The sequence below is a fragment of the Crassostrea angulata genome, chromosome 2, assembly GCF_025612915.1.
Source record: "Crassostrea angulata isolate pt1a10 chromosome 2, ASM2561291v2, whole genome shotgun sequence".
In the NCBI taxonomy this organism is placed as follows: domain Eukaryota; kingdom Metazoa; phylum Mollusca; class Bivalvia; order Ostreida; family Ostreidae; genus Magallana; species Magallana angulata.
Window position 1 is genome coordinate 4,621,227 of NC_069112.1, and position 16,960 is coordinate 4,638,186.

Sequence of the window (16,960 nt, forward strand, 5' to 3'; positions counted from 1 at the left end):
TGAAAAACATCAAATTAAATATGTTCATTTTGCTATTCTTTGCGACTAATTTTTTATTTAGTTTCACCGATGTTCGAGTTGAAATACGGATATGGAACACATATATTTACCAAACAATAGAAATCTGACTTTACATACTTTACATTGAACTTTGACGTCAAGGCGGCGCATTGAAAACCGTCAAACTGGTGGAAATCTCAGAAGAAGACCTTTTAAGGTCAAGCAATTGCTTAAAAAAAAACTATACGATGACAAGACATGGTATAGAGCTTCAGTTCATCATATTTTTTTCACTGATTGTTTATCTAGAATTAGGCCAAAGGGGTTAATTAGCAAGTACTTTTGACACACTAAGTGTTGTCACCAGTTCTAAAATATATAAAAAATGACTGCAGGAGACATTCACAGTAATTAGACTTTCGGGAAAAATAACTCGATTTTCCCCCTAAAAATAGCAAGAATGAGAGAAAATGTAAATGATGACATCTTAAATGAAAACAAAAGATGAGAAATAAAGAATAATTCTTATTTCCGTTCGTTTGTAAGGTGTTTAAAACACGGGAGCAATAAGAAGCGTTAAAATGACGTTGCGAAAAGATTTTAACTTGTCTTGGGGAATGGTTTTATAAAGCGTTAAAAAATGGTACGTTTTGATAATATTGATTTTGGTAAAATTTTGTGACATCAAAGTTTCTAATACTTCTTTAGAGTTTTTTATTATCCACATCTGATTCCCATCACTTCTGGAGTATATTATTGTACAGTACTTGTGATGTTTCTCCTTCACTATTGTAAGAATTTTAGTAAGGAGTAAAGAGAGAGGTTTGGTAGAACATTTACAGGAACCTGCTATATATCTCTGTTTGTAAGGACTTTTGTGAAGCTTTGGAATCCAGTACAAATAAGGTTAATCAAATTCATTTTGTTTATTGGGGATATTAAAGATGCTTGGAAAGGCTGCTATAGGTGTAAATAGGAATACCATGTGTAGAATAAAAACATAGTTCTTTAAAAATGCAATTTATATATTTAGCCTTACAAACAAAGACAATGCTGTTACTTGCCTTATTAACAGGGACCAGTACATACTGATCGTGCAATCTGTCTAGTTCATTTTTCACTTTAATAATATATAATATAGTATTATTTAGTGGTAACAATTAGTATAGAGAATTAATACTACAAACACATGACATATCAAAATAAACGTCACTACAACTTAACAAGATTCTTATATCTACAAAAAAGCAGTTGTGACATTTCACCTTTTTCTAAATAATTGAACTTTTCTGGCAAAACGTTTGTGCTAATGACTATTTACATAAGGGCAATTCAAATTTATCTCCTGGATATGGTATATAATTTTATTGTTTTGATAAGCTAGAATATATAGATTTAATTTTGTCACAAAATGTTCACACTAGTTTCGTTTGATTTGTGAAAGATAAAACTCTTATCAGGCCAGGGCACAACTGAACGCAGGTATTTTCACGTACTTAAACAAAATCATATTTGAACATTTTATTATCAATTTATTTGGTCATTTTTATGTCTGTAATTTTTTATTGGTTATTGTTCCTACATTGTAGAATCCATGTCTGAAGTATGTAAGCAGTACAATTCCGTTTCACTTTTCCTTCATTTTTGAGTGGGCGTGTATGATTAAACATAAACATGGCGACCATGCAGCCAGAAACTACTACAGTCAATGATGATAGTGTATGCTCAATCTGCTTTGAAAAGTTTACAACACCAAGATATCTCCCTTGTAGCCATTCCTTTTGCCACAGTTGTTTATTTTCTTACATTGTCAGTCAGTGCAAACCTATGGAGCCTCGTTTGGGATTCCACTGCCCGCTTTGTCGTGAATACATCCCGAGTGACGGAGACCCTGGAAACCCCGAGGGATGGGCGGAACTCTTTCCATCAAATGAACTACAGAAAATAGTTGATCAAACAGATGAAATACATTGTCAACCATGCTTAAGAGAAAATGACAAAGAGAAGGCTGCGAACTATTGTCTATCATGCAAGGAGTATCTGTGTGCACAATGCACTAAGTATCATAGGAGAAGTTTGGCATCTTTAAACCACACGTTAATGTCAACTATCGAAATAAAACCACAGAAAACAATTTCTATTAGATTTGCAGATAATTGTCCCAAACATCGACATAAAAAAGTAAAGATGTTCTGTCATGACGACAAGCAACTATGTTGTGAACTGTGTATTAACACAGATCATATAACATGTGAAAGGGTGAATAAACTTGAGGATGCTGTACAATTATTAAAAGAAAGCGGAGAGATAGATTTACTGCTTAACGAAATTAATACATTTAAACAGAAATTAATGAAGGCGAAAACAGAAGGAACAATTAATTTATCCGAAATCGATATCACAGTGGATGAGAATATTGCCAAAACTGAAAAGGAATTTTTAAACTTAATGCAACATTTTGAAAATTTGAAGAAAGAATATGTAGATGAAGTATATTCCACCCTTAAAAAAGGCAGAGACAAGCTTCAAAGGGAGATTGCAAGTTTGGAAGATGGAATTTTCTATACAGAATACCTAGAAACAGGACTTAAAAAAACAAAGAAAACAACAAACAATACAGAGGCACTGATGCGGTTTATAATAGTCAAGGAAAAAATTAAAATGGCAAAACTGCAACCATTCAGACAATTACAAGTAAATATTTTAGAAGAGAAAGCAACAGCTTGGACAAGTTTGCTTGGGTTCAAAGAAATTGCAAAGATTCAACTTGCTGTGTCTTCCACTCGGTGTTCTTATTTGGATATCAGAACTGTAAAAATAAATGAACCTGAAAAGCATACCTTAACAGGCGCGTATTTTGTTAGCGGTTTATGTCTTTCTAATGGAAGGTTTTTAGCTGTAAACAAAACTGAGGCTGGAATGTGTTTGCTGTTTAATAGAAAATGTTTTTTGAGTGATAAAAATTTGACGCGTATGGTAACATGGATTGTGGAGTTCACTGAACCGTACGACGCCTGTTTATGCGAAGGAGAAATTTTCGTTACTAATTGGAAATCAAATACTATTGATGTCATTTCCTCCAAAGATTTCCATAAACTTAGAAGCATTTCTCTACGTGACAACGTCTATGGGATAGCAAGCTGGAATGGATGCCTGTATGTAGCATGTACATACCACATCTTAAAAGTCGACAAAATGGGGCAGACATTAAAAGAATATAATTATGGTATAAGAATGCCATACAACTTCCACCTTGTTGTAACAAGTACAGGTATTATAGTATACAGTAACTCAAGAACCAATCGAGTCAAGGCAATGACTGATGAAGGACAATATGTTTGGAGTTATAAAAGTGACAATTTGAAAAATCCGCTTGCTCTGGATACTGACTTTAATGATAATATCTACGTAGCCGGCAACGAAAGCAGTAATATACATGTCCTCTCAAACTCTGGAGAGCGCATTAGATTGATAGACAATATTCCTAGTCCACTGTCTTGCAAGATAGACGAGGAAGAAGGTATTATATATGTAGCCAGTGGGCAATCAATGTACTTATATCGGATGTAATGTTCTTTTTTGATCAAAGAAAGGAATAGTTAAGTTTTCCAGTTCAAATTCAATTGTAGATGTTCATTTACCCCACTGATGATTTGAAAATTATACAAAAAATTATCATTTTCCTGTAAGTTTTTATTTTTAATTGTTTATTCTGATTATATGCCAAAAAATTACTCATTTCTTAAATATATCATGAAACCCAAGATAATAGATGTTTCAATATCGTTAGGCATTTATTCAACCAAGGGTGTGGCGCCTTAGATTTAAGTTACATCTTCGTCAATGTTATATTTTTTGCTTTAGTTATTTATGTTTTGTTTTAGTTGATATCATGCAAAAACATTCCTTTATTTTTAAAACGAAATAAGAAAAAAGATGATTTTACAGGACGATGCAATTAATAAAGAAAATTAAAAAAAATGAATAGATCGGATAATGATTTATTTTACACCCTATTTCAAGTATATTAAAGATAATATCGAAGTTTAAATATATTTGTATACTTAAACACGACGTCACACTATAGTTAATAAATATTGGATACTAATAATATTTAAATTAACTTAATCTTTTTGCCAATATACATCCTGGAATACATTCTCATATTCCTTACAAAATCTTTTTAATTTTGGTAGCTTTTACCTAAATTGAAATAACATAACATCATATTCAACCATCATTAAAGTTGACAATGCATTGATTGTGTTTCTACATCATTTCATTAAAACTGCAATAATTATTTCATTATTTTAGCATCTTGTAACGCCCTTTAGCACTAGATATCCGCAAAAAAACCTCATTAGGTTATACAACACACCTAGAATTCCCCCCAAAAAACTCATTAGGATAGATAAAACACATGATTTCCAAAAAGAATCAACAGGTTAGATACTACACATGATGTCCGCAAAAGAACTCATTAAGCTTGATAATATATGTATACATGATCTCTCCAAAGAAGACTTTAGGCTAGATAATATTCATCATATCTCAAGTACGCAAACCTCACCTTTTCACCTTTATATAAGAATAACAGTGCATAATTCATCGCATCGATGAAACGTTTACAACTTTGTAAGAACGAATTGTGTTACAAATGTAAAGAATAGTAATATTCATCTTTTTTTTAAACACATTATAGCTTGGCATCCTCCTTTTATTAGCATTCACAAAATTTAGAATGATAAACTGAAATTTGGAATGATATCCGCAAAAGAACTCACCAGGCTTGATAATACATATGATGTCATTTTAAAGTAATAATTCTAATTTCAATATCAGAAAATTAAAGCAAATAGGATTTGTTTTATCATTGTAACACCATAATAATTCAAAATACCATAGTATATTTATTTTAATAGAAGTGCGTAAATCTTACGTGCTGTTAAATACCTTTATGAAATTACACTTTTATAAAGGATAAACAGTGCATAATTCATCGCATCCTCTAAACGATTAAAGTTCAGTAAGAAAGAATTGTATATAAGACGAATCATTGCTTAATTAAAATAATAATCTTACATCTATATTGGGTTAAGTTGATAACAATTATTACTTACCAGTCAAACTGATATGAGTCAGACAGACCAATCTTGGTTCATACCTGGCGCGTTACATTCTCTTTCCTGAATGAAGATTATTTTCTACTTTATATTAGTTTAGATTAGAATCGGATCGCGTGTTTCTTTCCAGTTATATTTGATGGACCGGAATGATAAAATATATAAAGCTTGAAACAAAAGAATAAGGTGGCTTTTATACAACTTGGCATGTTGAATCTGCGTAAGGGAGAGTGTGATGAGGTAATGTACTGGGATGTTTAATAACTTTTTTTTACACACAATTTAATGCTGTTGGGTTTTTTTTTCGATTTAGTGTACAGGGTGTGCGTATTTTGATATTTGAATAATGATAAGGTGTTGACTGCGACACTGAATTAAAGAAAGGATATTAAATTTTAAAAAAGCAATACCGGGCGGCGAAAAACAGTGCAATGGATTAAAACATTTTCAATATAATTTGACATTTTGTTGCACGGTTTTAATTTTGCACGAGCTGTCGCTTTTAGGAGTTTAGTCAAGTGTGGTCCAGAAGTCAATTAGCGGGTGTCGTTAGCCAGACAAGTAGTCAATATTATATAACAGTTAGAGACGGATACCTAAACCCATGAGGAGAGAATGCATTTATAATTCAAGTACTTTTCTTTCCAAATTTGGCCTACTTTTTGCTCTTATGAGATAAATAAACAGTACAAAAAATCATAATAATAGAACATATCTTTAATTTGAATTTTCAACATTTATTACCCTACATATTTGAGTCTGTTAGATTATGAAAAAACAAAACAAACTTTATAACTAATTCCAAACAGCATATAATATATTCATGGCAATGCTAAAGCGTAACAAATACAAACGCTAATACAGCTTTAAACACAAATTATTATCTCAGTACTCCACATAACAAATGTCCTGCATGCACGTAACCAATGTAATTGTAATATCCTTACAACATCACAAACACCACAATTCTTTATGAAATTTTCAATTTTATCCACATATCTACAGCATCTCATACACCCTGACATACTTCCTCATGCTGCCCACAAAACACAGCTTTCTCTCTTTGTCCACCTTCATGAAGTCTGGTCTGGTGATATTCTCAAACACATGGACACACCGTCCGTCCTTGGTCAACACGTGGACGTTATCGCTCTCTTTTCCCGCTACATAGATGTTGTCATCTCCATCCACACTCAATCCACATGGAGAGAGAAGACCGGGACTGCTGTATCTCCACACGGTTGTACATGTACCGTGACTGTTAATGGCGACCACTTCATTGGTCTTACGATTGCTGTAGACGATGTGTGATGATGTGCTAATGATGTGCTTTACTGAAGGTTGTATGTTGATGGTTCTGCAGAAAACACGTGAACCAGACTTGGTTATCCTGCTGATTTTGTCACCATACGCCACAAACATATAAGGGGAAAGGTATGCAATACAATATGGTTCGTTTATGAGTTTCTCACTTTTTTTAAAATTAAGACTTTTGTTTTCAAAAAAATGCAGACACTTTGAACCAGAGCATACTACAATTATGTCATTCTCGTTTTCAGTTATTCCAAAAGGCTTGGATATGGATTTTATTCTTTTTGTAATTTCCCCACAATTGTTAAGGATGAAACATTCATCATTGTCCTTCCCATAACGATTGGTGTCTCTGGTTGAGAGAATGAATTCACCGGATGATAGAATCGTTCCGTCCCGAATAAATTTTTGTTTCATGGAAAGTTCGCTTATCAAACACAATTGTAATTTTTTCATATCGGTGTTTACGCTATTTGTCTTCTCCAAAAACTTAACGTCAGTAACACCTGTCAAGTCCATGATGTCTTTAAAAATGTCTGGTTTTTTCTCTTCCATTATAGTCTGCAACTGTTGGAAATCATACTTTTTTAATCGGTCAAAGCATTTCTTCCCACTAAAATATACAACTGTAAGCTCGACTGCACTTTTACTCCCCGTGGATTTCTCCAGTTTGTTTTTAATGAACTGAGCGCAGTGGATTCCATCCAACAACGAATTTATATTTTTCTCATAACTTTCTTTTCTTTTCTTGACACCTTTACTCATGTTTGTAAGGAACTGATTTTTCAGACTTTGTAAATGGTGAATAACTTCTTTAAAACTCCTTTCAGTTTCTTCTGAAATTCGGTCTGATGTGTTTTCCATTTGCCTTACACACATTTCTTGTTCAGTTTTCGTCCTCATTAGCTTATCTTCCAGAATTTCAACACGCTCCAAGAGCAAATCAAATTCTTTCCCCTCAAAGTATTGCTTGAGCTTTGTTGCTGTTTTTTCTATTGGTTCAACAGTTTCACATTTCCTGTGTTTGGTACTTACACACATCGTGCAGCATGGCTCCTCGTGATCTTGGCAGAATAACTCAATTGGTCTCTCCTGATGTTTTGTACATACTTCCTCTTTACTATGGAAAGGAAGGACGTCCATCCTAGATGTCTCGCCCAGAGACATTATTTCATGTTTACGTGTTGTAAGTCCCTTTTTGTGACATTTTGTGCAGACGGCGCAAAGTTTCTCGTTGCAATGTATACAAAAATGCGTCGCTTCCTCTTCCTCACTATCACGTAAACAAGCTTCGCAGAATTTATTTCCCAAACTGCTGACACATTTTTCTAAGATTCGATTTTCAGGAAAAGATCTGACCCATTCTTCAAGATCGTCATTTACACAGATGTTTGGAATGTAATCCCGGCAAAGTGGGCAATGAAAGCCCAAACGCGACTCCGTACTTTGACAGTGACTGTTAATGTAAGAATATAAACAATCGTGGCAAAATGAATGTTTACATGGTAGATACCGCGGTGTTTTGAAATTGTCGTGACAAATTGAACACACAGTACCCTCATTAACTGCAAAAGTGTCATTCATAAAGGTCGCCATTAATATATTCCAAGAAAGGAAACCGAAAGTGAAATGATGTTGCCAAGATACAAACCGGAAGGAAAATAAAGTTTATAAAAATATCCTTAGAATTTTCTCACACCAGTAAATCTTAGTAAAACGAGATATATAGCAGAGTAATTTCATCATAAGTTGATAAGTTACAATCTCACCCTGGCGCGAAACTTTTTAGAGCACTGAGTGATTATAACCGCCATGTGCCTAGCAGTCCATTGATGGAAGCTCTTTCGGGTCTGTAATAATGTCTCCGTGTTATTAAATCGGCCCGTCCATGTGACGCCTGCTAAACATCCAATGGCATGGAGACTTGACAAAATCTTGTAGGATAAGACCACAACGGTTTTAAAAGTTTTTTTAAAAGCATACTTTACAAATTAGTGATTGACAAACAGAGGGTATTGATAATTAAATGGCAAATTTTTTTTCAGTTTGAGCATAATTAAGAATTATACAACTGTTATACCCCCCCCCCCCCCCCGCCGAAAAAAAAGAGATAATTATGTCTTCAGAATACAAATGTAAATCAGTTTACAGTGGACATTTCATATCATTGTATGTGCCTCAGAATTAATACAAATACATGTAAATATCGGTTTTCAGTGGACACTTTGTATCATTGCAAGTGCTTAAAGTAAAGATATGAAATATGTACAGTAGACAAATGATTATTCATACGCATTTACAATGCCGAAAATAACTCGTCTTAGATTGTTTTTATATATACAGCAATAAGGTAATGGAAAACGCTTTATTAACAATCATATCATTTCCTGAAACAATACTTAAAAAAATAAATATGATTATTTATCTAACATTTAAACTGATCCTGCAAAATTTGTAATTCATCAATATTCGTAAAATACCAATTTTTCATGGAGTGCGTTGTTGAAATACGCAAAAATAAATGTTCATCGAAGTCTTGTTTTTAATACATAATATTTACAGGATCATTGTCTTCAAATCTACATATCCTTGAAACAGCTGATTTTCATTAAATCCACGAAAATTGATGTTAATGAATATTAATAAAACCATAGTTTGTTTTTTTTGTTTTTTTTTGTTTGTTTGTTTGTTTGTTAGCAAATTACTAATATATTTTTTATCCTTAAGAATGGTCACATTTTTTGACAAAATCAACAGAAAAACACCACAAAATTTCGAACTGTCAATCTTCATAATATTTATTCAATATAATCAAAGAAGCAACATATTTTATTATTGATAGTGAACATATCAGTCACATATAATGTTTATGAAAATGCATAAGGATACAATTTGGAATGGAGAGGGCAAAAAACAACATTCGCCGATGTTATAATGGGAATCAAAGGATACACAAGATTGCAATTTAGATTTAGGTGTATTAAAAATAAAAATAAATTGTTTGCATTCCGATTATCAAACTGTATAGAGACAAAAATTTTTAACAAACTTTACAACACAGGAAGCAATTACCAGGATTATAACGCAACATTTAGATTGCAGTAGCTTTTTCAAAGCCTGTTTCTTAGCCAGGGTTGCTTTAAACATACAAACAAATATGTGTATACTAAAGTTTGCACTTTTAATTTACAGTTGTGTGAAAAAAATATACCTTCAAAGATAACTGTAAAATAGCGTATTGGTTTTATAAGGGTAGCAAAATCGGAAGTTCAGTTTTTACAATAACAAGCAAAAATATACAACTTGCACAAAAAATGTTAGATGTCAGATTATTAATAAATAAGTGATGAGACAGTAAAAGAGAAATAGGACCTTCCCTCAAATGTATTTGGTACAAAGTTATTATGTGGTCAACACATTTACCTAGAACATGAACACACCTCACGCTTGCACGAGGAGCATTTGTTGGGTTGACAAACTTGACTCTCAAAAAAAAAAGAGAAATCGAAAAAAAAGATATCCAGAAAAGGACTGTCACAAAAATCCAAAAAATTGATATTAACCATAAAATATCAGTTAAAAGATACGTTTTATGTCAGTCCATTTTTATTTATTTTACATGCTATGGTACATCCGATCTTAATAAAACTGTTCAAATTTACTGCATTTCCTTCATTGTTTTTTTACAAAGTTTGGAAACGTTTTAATATCGAACAAAAGGGTTACAGAACTGCACAAAAAAATAATCAAATGTTTCTAGTATTTCAACAGTACTTTTCTAAACCATTTTTTAAAAAAACAAACCTGATTGAGGAAAATCATTACTTACAAAGTTCATATTAAATGGAAAAAAGGTTTATAGATTCAAATCCCTCAGTTAAATATTTACTTTTTATAGCGGTCTCTTCAGTGTATATTACAATGCTTTCTACTTTTTATTGTCATATCATTATCTCTTTGATATTCGAATCCATTGTTTTACACAGCCTACTCTCATTTTTAAAACAATACATATTTACTTTATAATTGCAATGTGATTGTATAATGTAATAACATTTATATGCTACAGTATGTCTCTTTCATAGCATTGTAATTGATTTTCATAGCTCTAAGCAACATCGCTATCTAGAAGATTTATGAACTATATAAATGAAAAGCACCTGGAATATATTTTCTGCGCACAGTGGAATGCACGTTGAAGTTTTGAACACTTTATATTTATATTCAACAGGAAATATTTTTGTTTGTTTTCTTTTCGATTTGAACGCACATTTGAAAAAAAAAGAATTAACAAAGAGTGCATTCATAAAACTTGTTAAAATGCATAAAAATAAAAATAAGCACTTGATGCCGCTATTTGGCAGTATACAGATCTACAACACATGACTAACAATCTGACAAACACTTTAATATCAACTAGTAAGCGTATTACATGTATATTTGCCGTGTACGATATTTGGCGGAATATGATTTTTCAACGAATTAGCGTGGATTTGAGTTAGCGCATTTCTGGAAGTACCTATTTAGGTACTTATATATTTACATTTGGCGATATAGCGGACGGCGTTTACCGCCAAAAACGCTAAATAGAATACACAGCCAAATGTAATACGTTTACAGTATCTAAGTCCGAAACATGGTACCAATTATAAGCATTCCATCAGAAAATGAACTACAGTGTATAAATATATTCCATTTTATTATATTGATGGACGAAGATTTGAAAACTGAAAGACAATAATGGAAGCATTCTAATTGAGACAATACTAGTATACATATGTCAAAGTATATGTAATTGTCGCAAAGAGCATCGTATAACAATAAACTTTAATGAGGTAAAACTCAATATTGTAAAGTTAATATAAACATTTAGATGCATTGTTATAAAATGGGACAGATCTTGGTTGTTGTGTCGGATCTAAAATATAGCAGGCTACAGCAAAAGGTAAATCGAAAGTTATGGCTCATTTACTCCTTCTGTAATTTCATATACTTGTTTGGCTGATTACAGAAAATATTTATTTTTGTTCTATCTTTCACAAACGACAAGCATTGCCCCAGAAAATGTATATACTTTCTCAATCTTTACTTTGTTTTATATTCAGTATATATGCGTCCAAAAATTCCTATCACAAAAGCAAGCTCTACGGAACATATTCATTTTCAGGGTGTAATTGTTACATTACATTCATTAGCGATATTTAAAGCAGCAGGCGACTTTGGAATGCCCTGGATTGCGATCTAAAAATAATTGCATTCAATATTTAGAATCACCAACAGGAATGTCAAACACAGAAGAGCTATGAAATTAACACCGATTCACGCAAAGGTTTTATGTCAATACGGCAGCTCTCCTATATACAAAAGGCTAACGTTACACGTGTTTTTTTTTAGTGAGGATAAGATCTTGAACATTTCAAATTACTTCTCCAAACAAAATTATAGCTGACAAAAACGTTCACGCTCAACACATACTGCCTCTAGAATTAATGGACAAAACAAACTCTACGTATTACGTTTTCTACAGAAAATGTGTAAACTTGAGCAGTAGTTGCAGGAAACTGTTCGGAATAGACCAAAAAGGGGGGAATGCAATATCATACACCATAAACGATATCTGCAATAAGTATCTATACATGTTACAAGCGCTGTAAATCTAATCCAATCCAAAAAATATTACATGCATGTCATATGACATACTTGGAATGTCCATATTCAAGCATGTCCTTTCAGACATATTGGAATGCAATGACCAAATGCTAGTCACTCGTTCATAAATTTTGAACACTGAGATGTCAAAATACGGGCAATCTATGTGTGTTGATGCTGAACATGAATTACGGATGTCGTATTAACGTGCTTCATCCAAGATATATCACTTGTCATTTATACTTCTCGCATGGCGTTTGACGCGATTTAGTCCAAAATATATAATCGTTCGTCACATGTTGAAATGAAATGACCTCCTGTACCTGTATCAGTCTCCATGCTGATTTTAACTCATGTCGTTTTGATTTGTCATCTTAACTCAAAGACATATATTAATTATTCGTCAAATATACAGCGTATGTAAAATGTTCAGCTGTGTCAGATGGTACTTGACCACGTGACTTTATCACATCGTAATTTGACTTTTTTTCTCCAACTGCAAAATCTTCTGTCGCATATTGACATAAAGTGTTCAACTGGTCAACATGACAGGGTGATTTTTGTTGACTCAGCATTCACTTTGGCCCTCCCCGGATTCGGCTCCCGCAACCGGCAGTTTTAACATAGAGATCTCCTCCTCCAGCTGCCTGATCCTCTTGTCCTTTAAAGATATCTGCTCCTTCAGGCTTCCTATCTCCTCCAGTTGTTTGAAGTAGGCTTTACGAAGCTGGAATAGATACCAATTGATTACTATACAATGATTTATCTGTCAGTAAAGCCACGTGTTTAGTTTTGTTTTTGGTGACACCGCACGTTAAAAATAGAATATTTATAAGATTTAAATAAACTTTGCTTAAGACGTATTTCATGCTTGGTGCTTTAGATGTTTAGTGATTTCTAGCACAATCAAGATTACGTAAAATGCTTATCAAATCATTAAAATTTTTCCAAATTAATTTTCTGTCACACAAGTAAAATCAATGATAATAGTACATTCCTCTATCACACCTGTGTATGAGTTTACCCCATGCGTTTTATCTCAACGCCACACATCCTTAATGATTAGTTAACAGCGAAGTCCCGTATATACAGTCCACAACATTCTATTAGAACGGTCATTTCGATGTGAATTTCACTCAAACAACACACGATGCGCGCACTGTAATTATTAGTATATACAACACCATACAAGCTTTAAGTCGATTGACTATCCTTCTAATGATATGGGCAACATTTTGCAGCATTCTTTACACTACACATAGAGCAGTCAAACACATATATATAACACAATAATGCACCAACGATGCCCTTTATTGTCTTATTACACCTATATTCGTAAGAAGGACAAATTATTGTATTTGAAATCATTTTTTTTGTAAGCACTTTTTAAAAAAAAAAATACAGGAGATCGTTTAAGAAAAATATGGTATTTTTTGAAATCAGTTTTAATTGTAAGCACTTTTAATAATATACAGGGGATCGTTTAAGAAAAATGTGGTATTTTTTGTTTTAAAATGAAATTGAGATGTGGTGGGCCTTCTAGTTAACAAGGAACTGTGTAATTGGTTATCTATCATAGTGTTCCAATGCTTGATTTACTAGGACAGTACCATACACTTTATATTATAATTTACATGTATTCCTGTTCTTAAACATGTCATTGGGTTAATATAAGGTGGATCATTATCTACTTTACTACTATAGGTAGGTGATATCATATATCTTGTGTTAATTAATACTACAGTATCACATGTACTAGTATTTGAGGCAATTGATACTATACAGTTTTTCTAAAACAATATTCTATGTTAAATAGCATGCAAAAACATCCATCTATATCAAAATATCTACAAACATGCCGTAAATATTCACACAACTTCAAAATATTGTCAAGGTTCTATGGTACTTGTGGATATGAGACCAAAATGACACCTTGATCTTTAACAAAATGGGGAAAACTGAAAGTTTAATGATTTGAATGAGCCCCCCCCCCCCCCCCCCCTTTGGATCAATAGTATCTATTAGCTCGTTTAACACGATTTACAAACTACTCACTACAATCACCATCATAAAATCACAAAGGCAGGACCTGGTTTGGTCAAATGACTTTCAACAATTTTAAACAAAAGGAATTTCTGCTAACCTTTGTATTGTAGATGTCCACATTTGAACCATAATTTTCAAGACCTATTGCAGAGATTACGCGCGGTACGATACATTCATAACGGTATTGCTTAGAGTTAATGCTACTTCTTTGACCAAAATGGACAGAGCCTCTGCGCAGTGTTTGTACGGTAAGTCATCTTACAACTTCATTTCCAAGTTAACACCTTTTTCTGATTTGCAAATTAAGTACCGCAAAAAACCAAGAGTTGACAAGTAAAAAATGGATGATTTGTTACTGAAATGCTTTGTTCTATGAAACATGTTCTACGCAATCTGCCCATATAATATAATGTTTAGCTGCAAAAAAACGTATCTGACAGGAATTTATTCATTACAACGCAATATCGGTTTGTAATAAAGCTATACTTGATGACATAGTGTAGATAAATGATAAAAAAATAAAGTAATAGAAGTGTTTTTACTATTCATATTGGGGAAAATACACTTATTGACATATAAAAAAAATGTTGCATGTGAACTACCATTCAAAACACTGCTACTTTACTAGTACTAGCTTCACTTCAAACAGTGACGAGAGTAGGGTAAGACAATCGGAGGGGTAGAAAACACACTCTAGAATCTACAAACCTCTGCCTCATTAGTTGGGGTTTCCCCAAACCAGCGGGGGGTGGCGGGAGATTGGGGCGAGGACCACACCTTTTTGACGTGAGTTACACTCTACAAAGCACAGAAACAGTTGTCATGGCAACCAAAGCATAACGAGTACATGACGGTGTATACACTGAAGCAGAAAAAATATATCATAAACATTGAGACATAGTAATGTAGAACACATAGTGGGCATGTATTGATGATATGATACATTTGGAGGATGTTACGATGACGTAATGATATCACAACGAGACACTTTTTCACTCTGAATAGCAGTTATAGCATTACTAAACATCAGCCCACCCATCCAATTTTTTCAGTTTTCAATTTTCAAGTAAACTCAAATTCCTTGAATTCAAAAAGTCATTTACCTTTCTATTCCAAAGTTTTAGTACATAATATATAAATATATATTTAGTTCGTAATTTTTTTTTGGTCAATCAGTGATATCATCTTGTCATTATATCAGTCTTGTATAAAAATTGGAAATAAAGTTGTTCAGTATTGAACTTGTGCATTATACAATCATGTACAACAACTATTACTACGTGTAGAGGGCCGCTCCTACTTGAGAAGAACCCTGGGGTTTTTAATATCAGAAAAAGACACAGTTGTTGTCTTTTCATATTTTTTTTCAAAAATTCTGAGAGGGATTCTAGCTTTTTCTGAACATGGATCTTTCATCTCTTTTATATTTACATTAAATGCATAAGTTACGATGCACCAAACTTCGAGGAAGAATACTATACGTGTACAAAGTGGTTGACTACACTTGTGATGCTATATTGGTTTGCTTCTATCATTAAAATTACCTAATTTGGAATACTACATTTCTAAAACTACACTTATTTTGCTACATTGTATGTAAGCTAGGACTACACTATGAATTCTGTACAAACACCCAGGGTTTTTCTAAGTAGGCTGCTGTGATTATAAATGATAAACAGTATTGTCAAAGAAACATAAAAAACATATGATACATTGTATATAAACATGTAGAAAAAATAAAGACAAATTAATATTCAACAATCATATTCTATCACAGAATATTATCACAAATTGTTCATTAGATTTTATTTATTGATGATGAATATATATACTGAGTTATTTTATATGAATACCCCCTTTCTCATTTCTATTTGATATTTGATTTTTTTTCTATTTTTTATGATATATTTTAAATAGAAAATATAAACTGACTAATTTCTTGTTGAACAATGAATTTGCACATATTTCCCAATATAGTGATTAAAACAAAAACAAATAGAATCGTGTTTATATTTTCTTGTCCATTTTTAAATCTTGAATAAATATGTATTTGTTAGTATATTGCTATACACAGAATGCCTAGAACTCAGTAAGAGAGGTAAAATATGTTAGTAAAGAACTTTACAAGTAAATATATATATATATACTGTTGATAAAGTCGAATTTGCAGACAGCTGCTAAATTTTGAAATTTACATTATTTCTTTGTGTATATAAATACATAAGCCAAGCTTAATTCAGATTTAATGAAAAAGTGAAAAGAAAATTCTAGTGGCAATATAGCAGTAGAAAAATCAGGTAAAGGAAGGTAATTTAGCCGGAATGTGAGGTGGTCACACAACTATGGCTGTATATTTCTAGGTAAATGGTTCAGTGTTTATGTACATGAAAAAGTTTTGTTCTCTTTAAAATATGGAAATAAATAGTAAAATATAGTTATTTACATAAAAAACATTATTTTTTGATAATTTTTGAAGTGTTTTTCTTTTATTTTATGTTCAAACCCATATCATATATATAAATTTTAATCAGAATATTATCTACTCTTCTTTAATTTTTAACTTGGTCCTTTTTTCATATGTTTTGAGAGTTTTGTGTTTGTTTGTTTGTTTGTTTTGTTTGTTTTGCTTTGTTATGGAGGCTGAGGGTCATACTTACAGAATTTACTTTATCACAAATTACTTTTAGAAAGATGAAAACAACTTTTATTATGTAAGCGTTAGTCATCTATTACAATACCATATATAGCTGAAATATTTAAACTCTTCTTTGTTTTGAGATAGAAAAGTACTTTAAAATGGCCACAACCCCCAAGCCTCAATGAAGCAGTAG

The 16,960-nt window shown here is 32.3% G+C and overlaps 2 protein-coding genes and 1 pseudogene across 14 annotated transcripts in view; 1 reads left to right on the forward strand and 2 right to left on the reverse strand.

Annotated features, from left to right (window-relative positions):
• Window positions 1–1,465: 1,465 nt before the first annotated feature.
• LOC128173072 (probable E3 ubiquitin-protein ligase MID2) lies at window positions 1,466–4,250 on the forward strand (annotated as a pseudogene).
• A 1,575-nt stretch (window positions 4,251–5,825) lies between these two features.
• On the reverse strand, window positions 5,826–8,291 carry LOC128172060 (E3 ubiquitin-protein ligase Midline-1-like). Its single transcript, XM_052837832.1, has one exon. It carries the CDS (start codon window positions 8,028–8,030, stop codon window positions 6,123–6,125), a length of 1,908 nt encoding a protein of 635 aa, XP_052693792.1. The 5' UTR covers window positions 8,031–8,291; the 3' UTR covers window positions 5,826–6,122.
• A 923-nt stretch (window positions 8,292–9,214) lies between these two features.
• Window positions 9,215–16,960, reverse strand: part of LOC128171243 (coronin-2B-like) — a 37,127-nt gene continuing 29,381 nt past the window's right edge. For 11 of the 13 annotated variants that reach the window (XM_052836980.1, XM_052836992.1, XM_052836989.1 and 8 more), the window contains 2 exons: window positions 14,838–14,927; window positions 9,215–12,810 (listed from right to left, as the gene is read on the reverse strand). In XM_052836980.1, coding sequence (XP_052692940.1) covers window positions 12,652–12,810; window positions 14,838–14,927 — 249 coding nt within the window. In that variant the 3' untranslated portion in view covers window positions 9,215–12,651. The remainder of the gene's footprint in view (window positions 12,811–14,837; window positions 14,928–16,960) is intronic. The other 2 variants (XM_052836991.1, XM_052836993.1) reach the window with 1 other exon arrangement.

Bases quoted from the DNA above. Each gene is read 5' to 3' on its own strand.
- LOC128172060 (XM_052837832.1), bottom strand. From the start codon at position 8,030: ATGGCGACCTTTATGAATGACACTTTTGCAGTTAATGAGGGTACTGTG.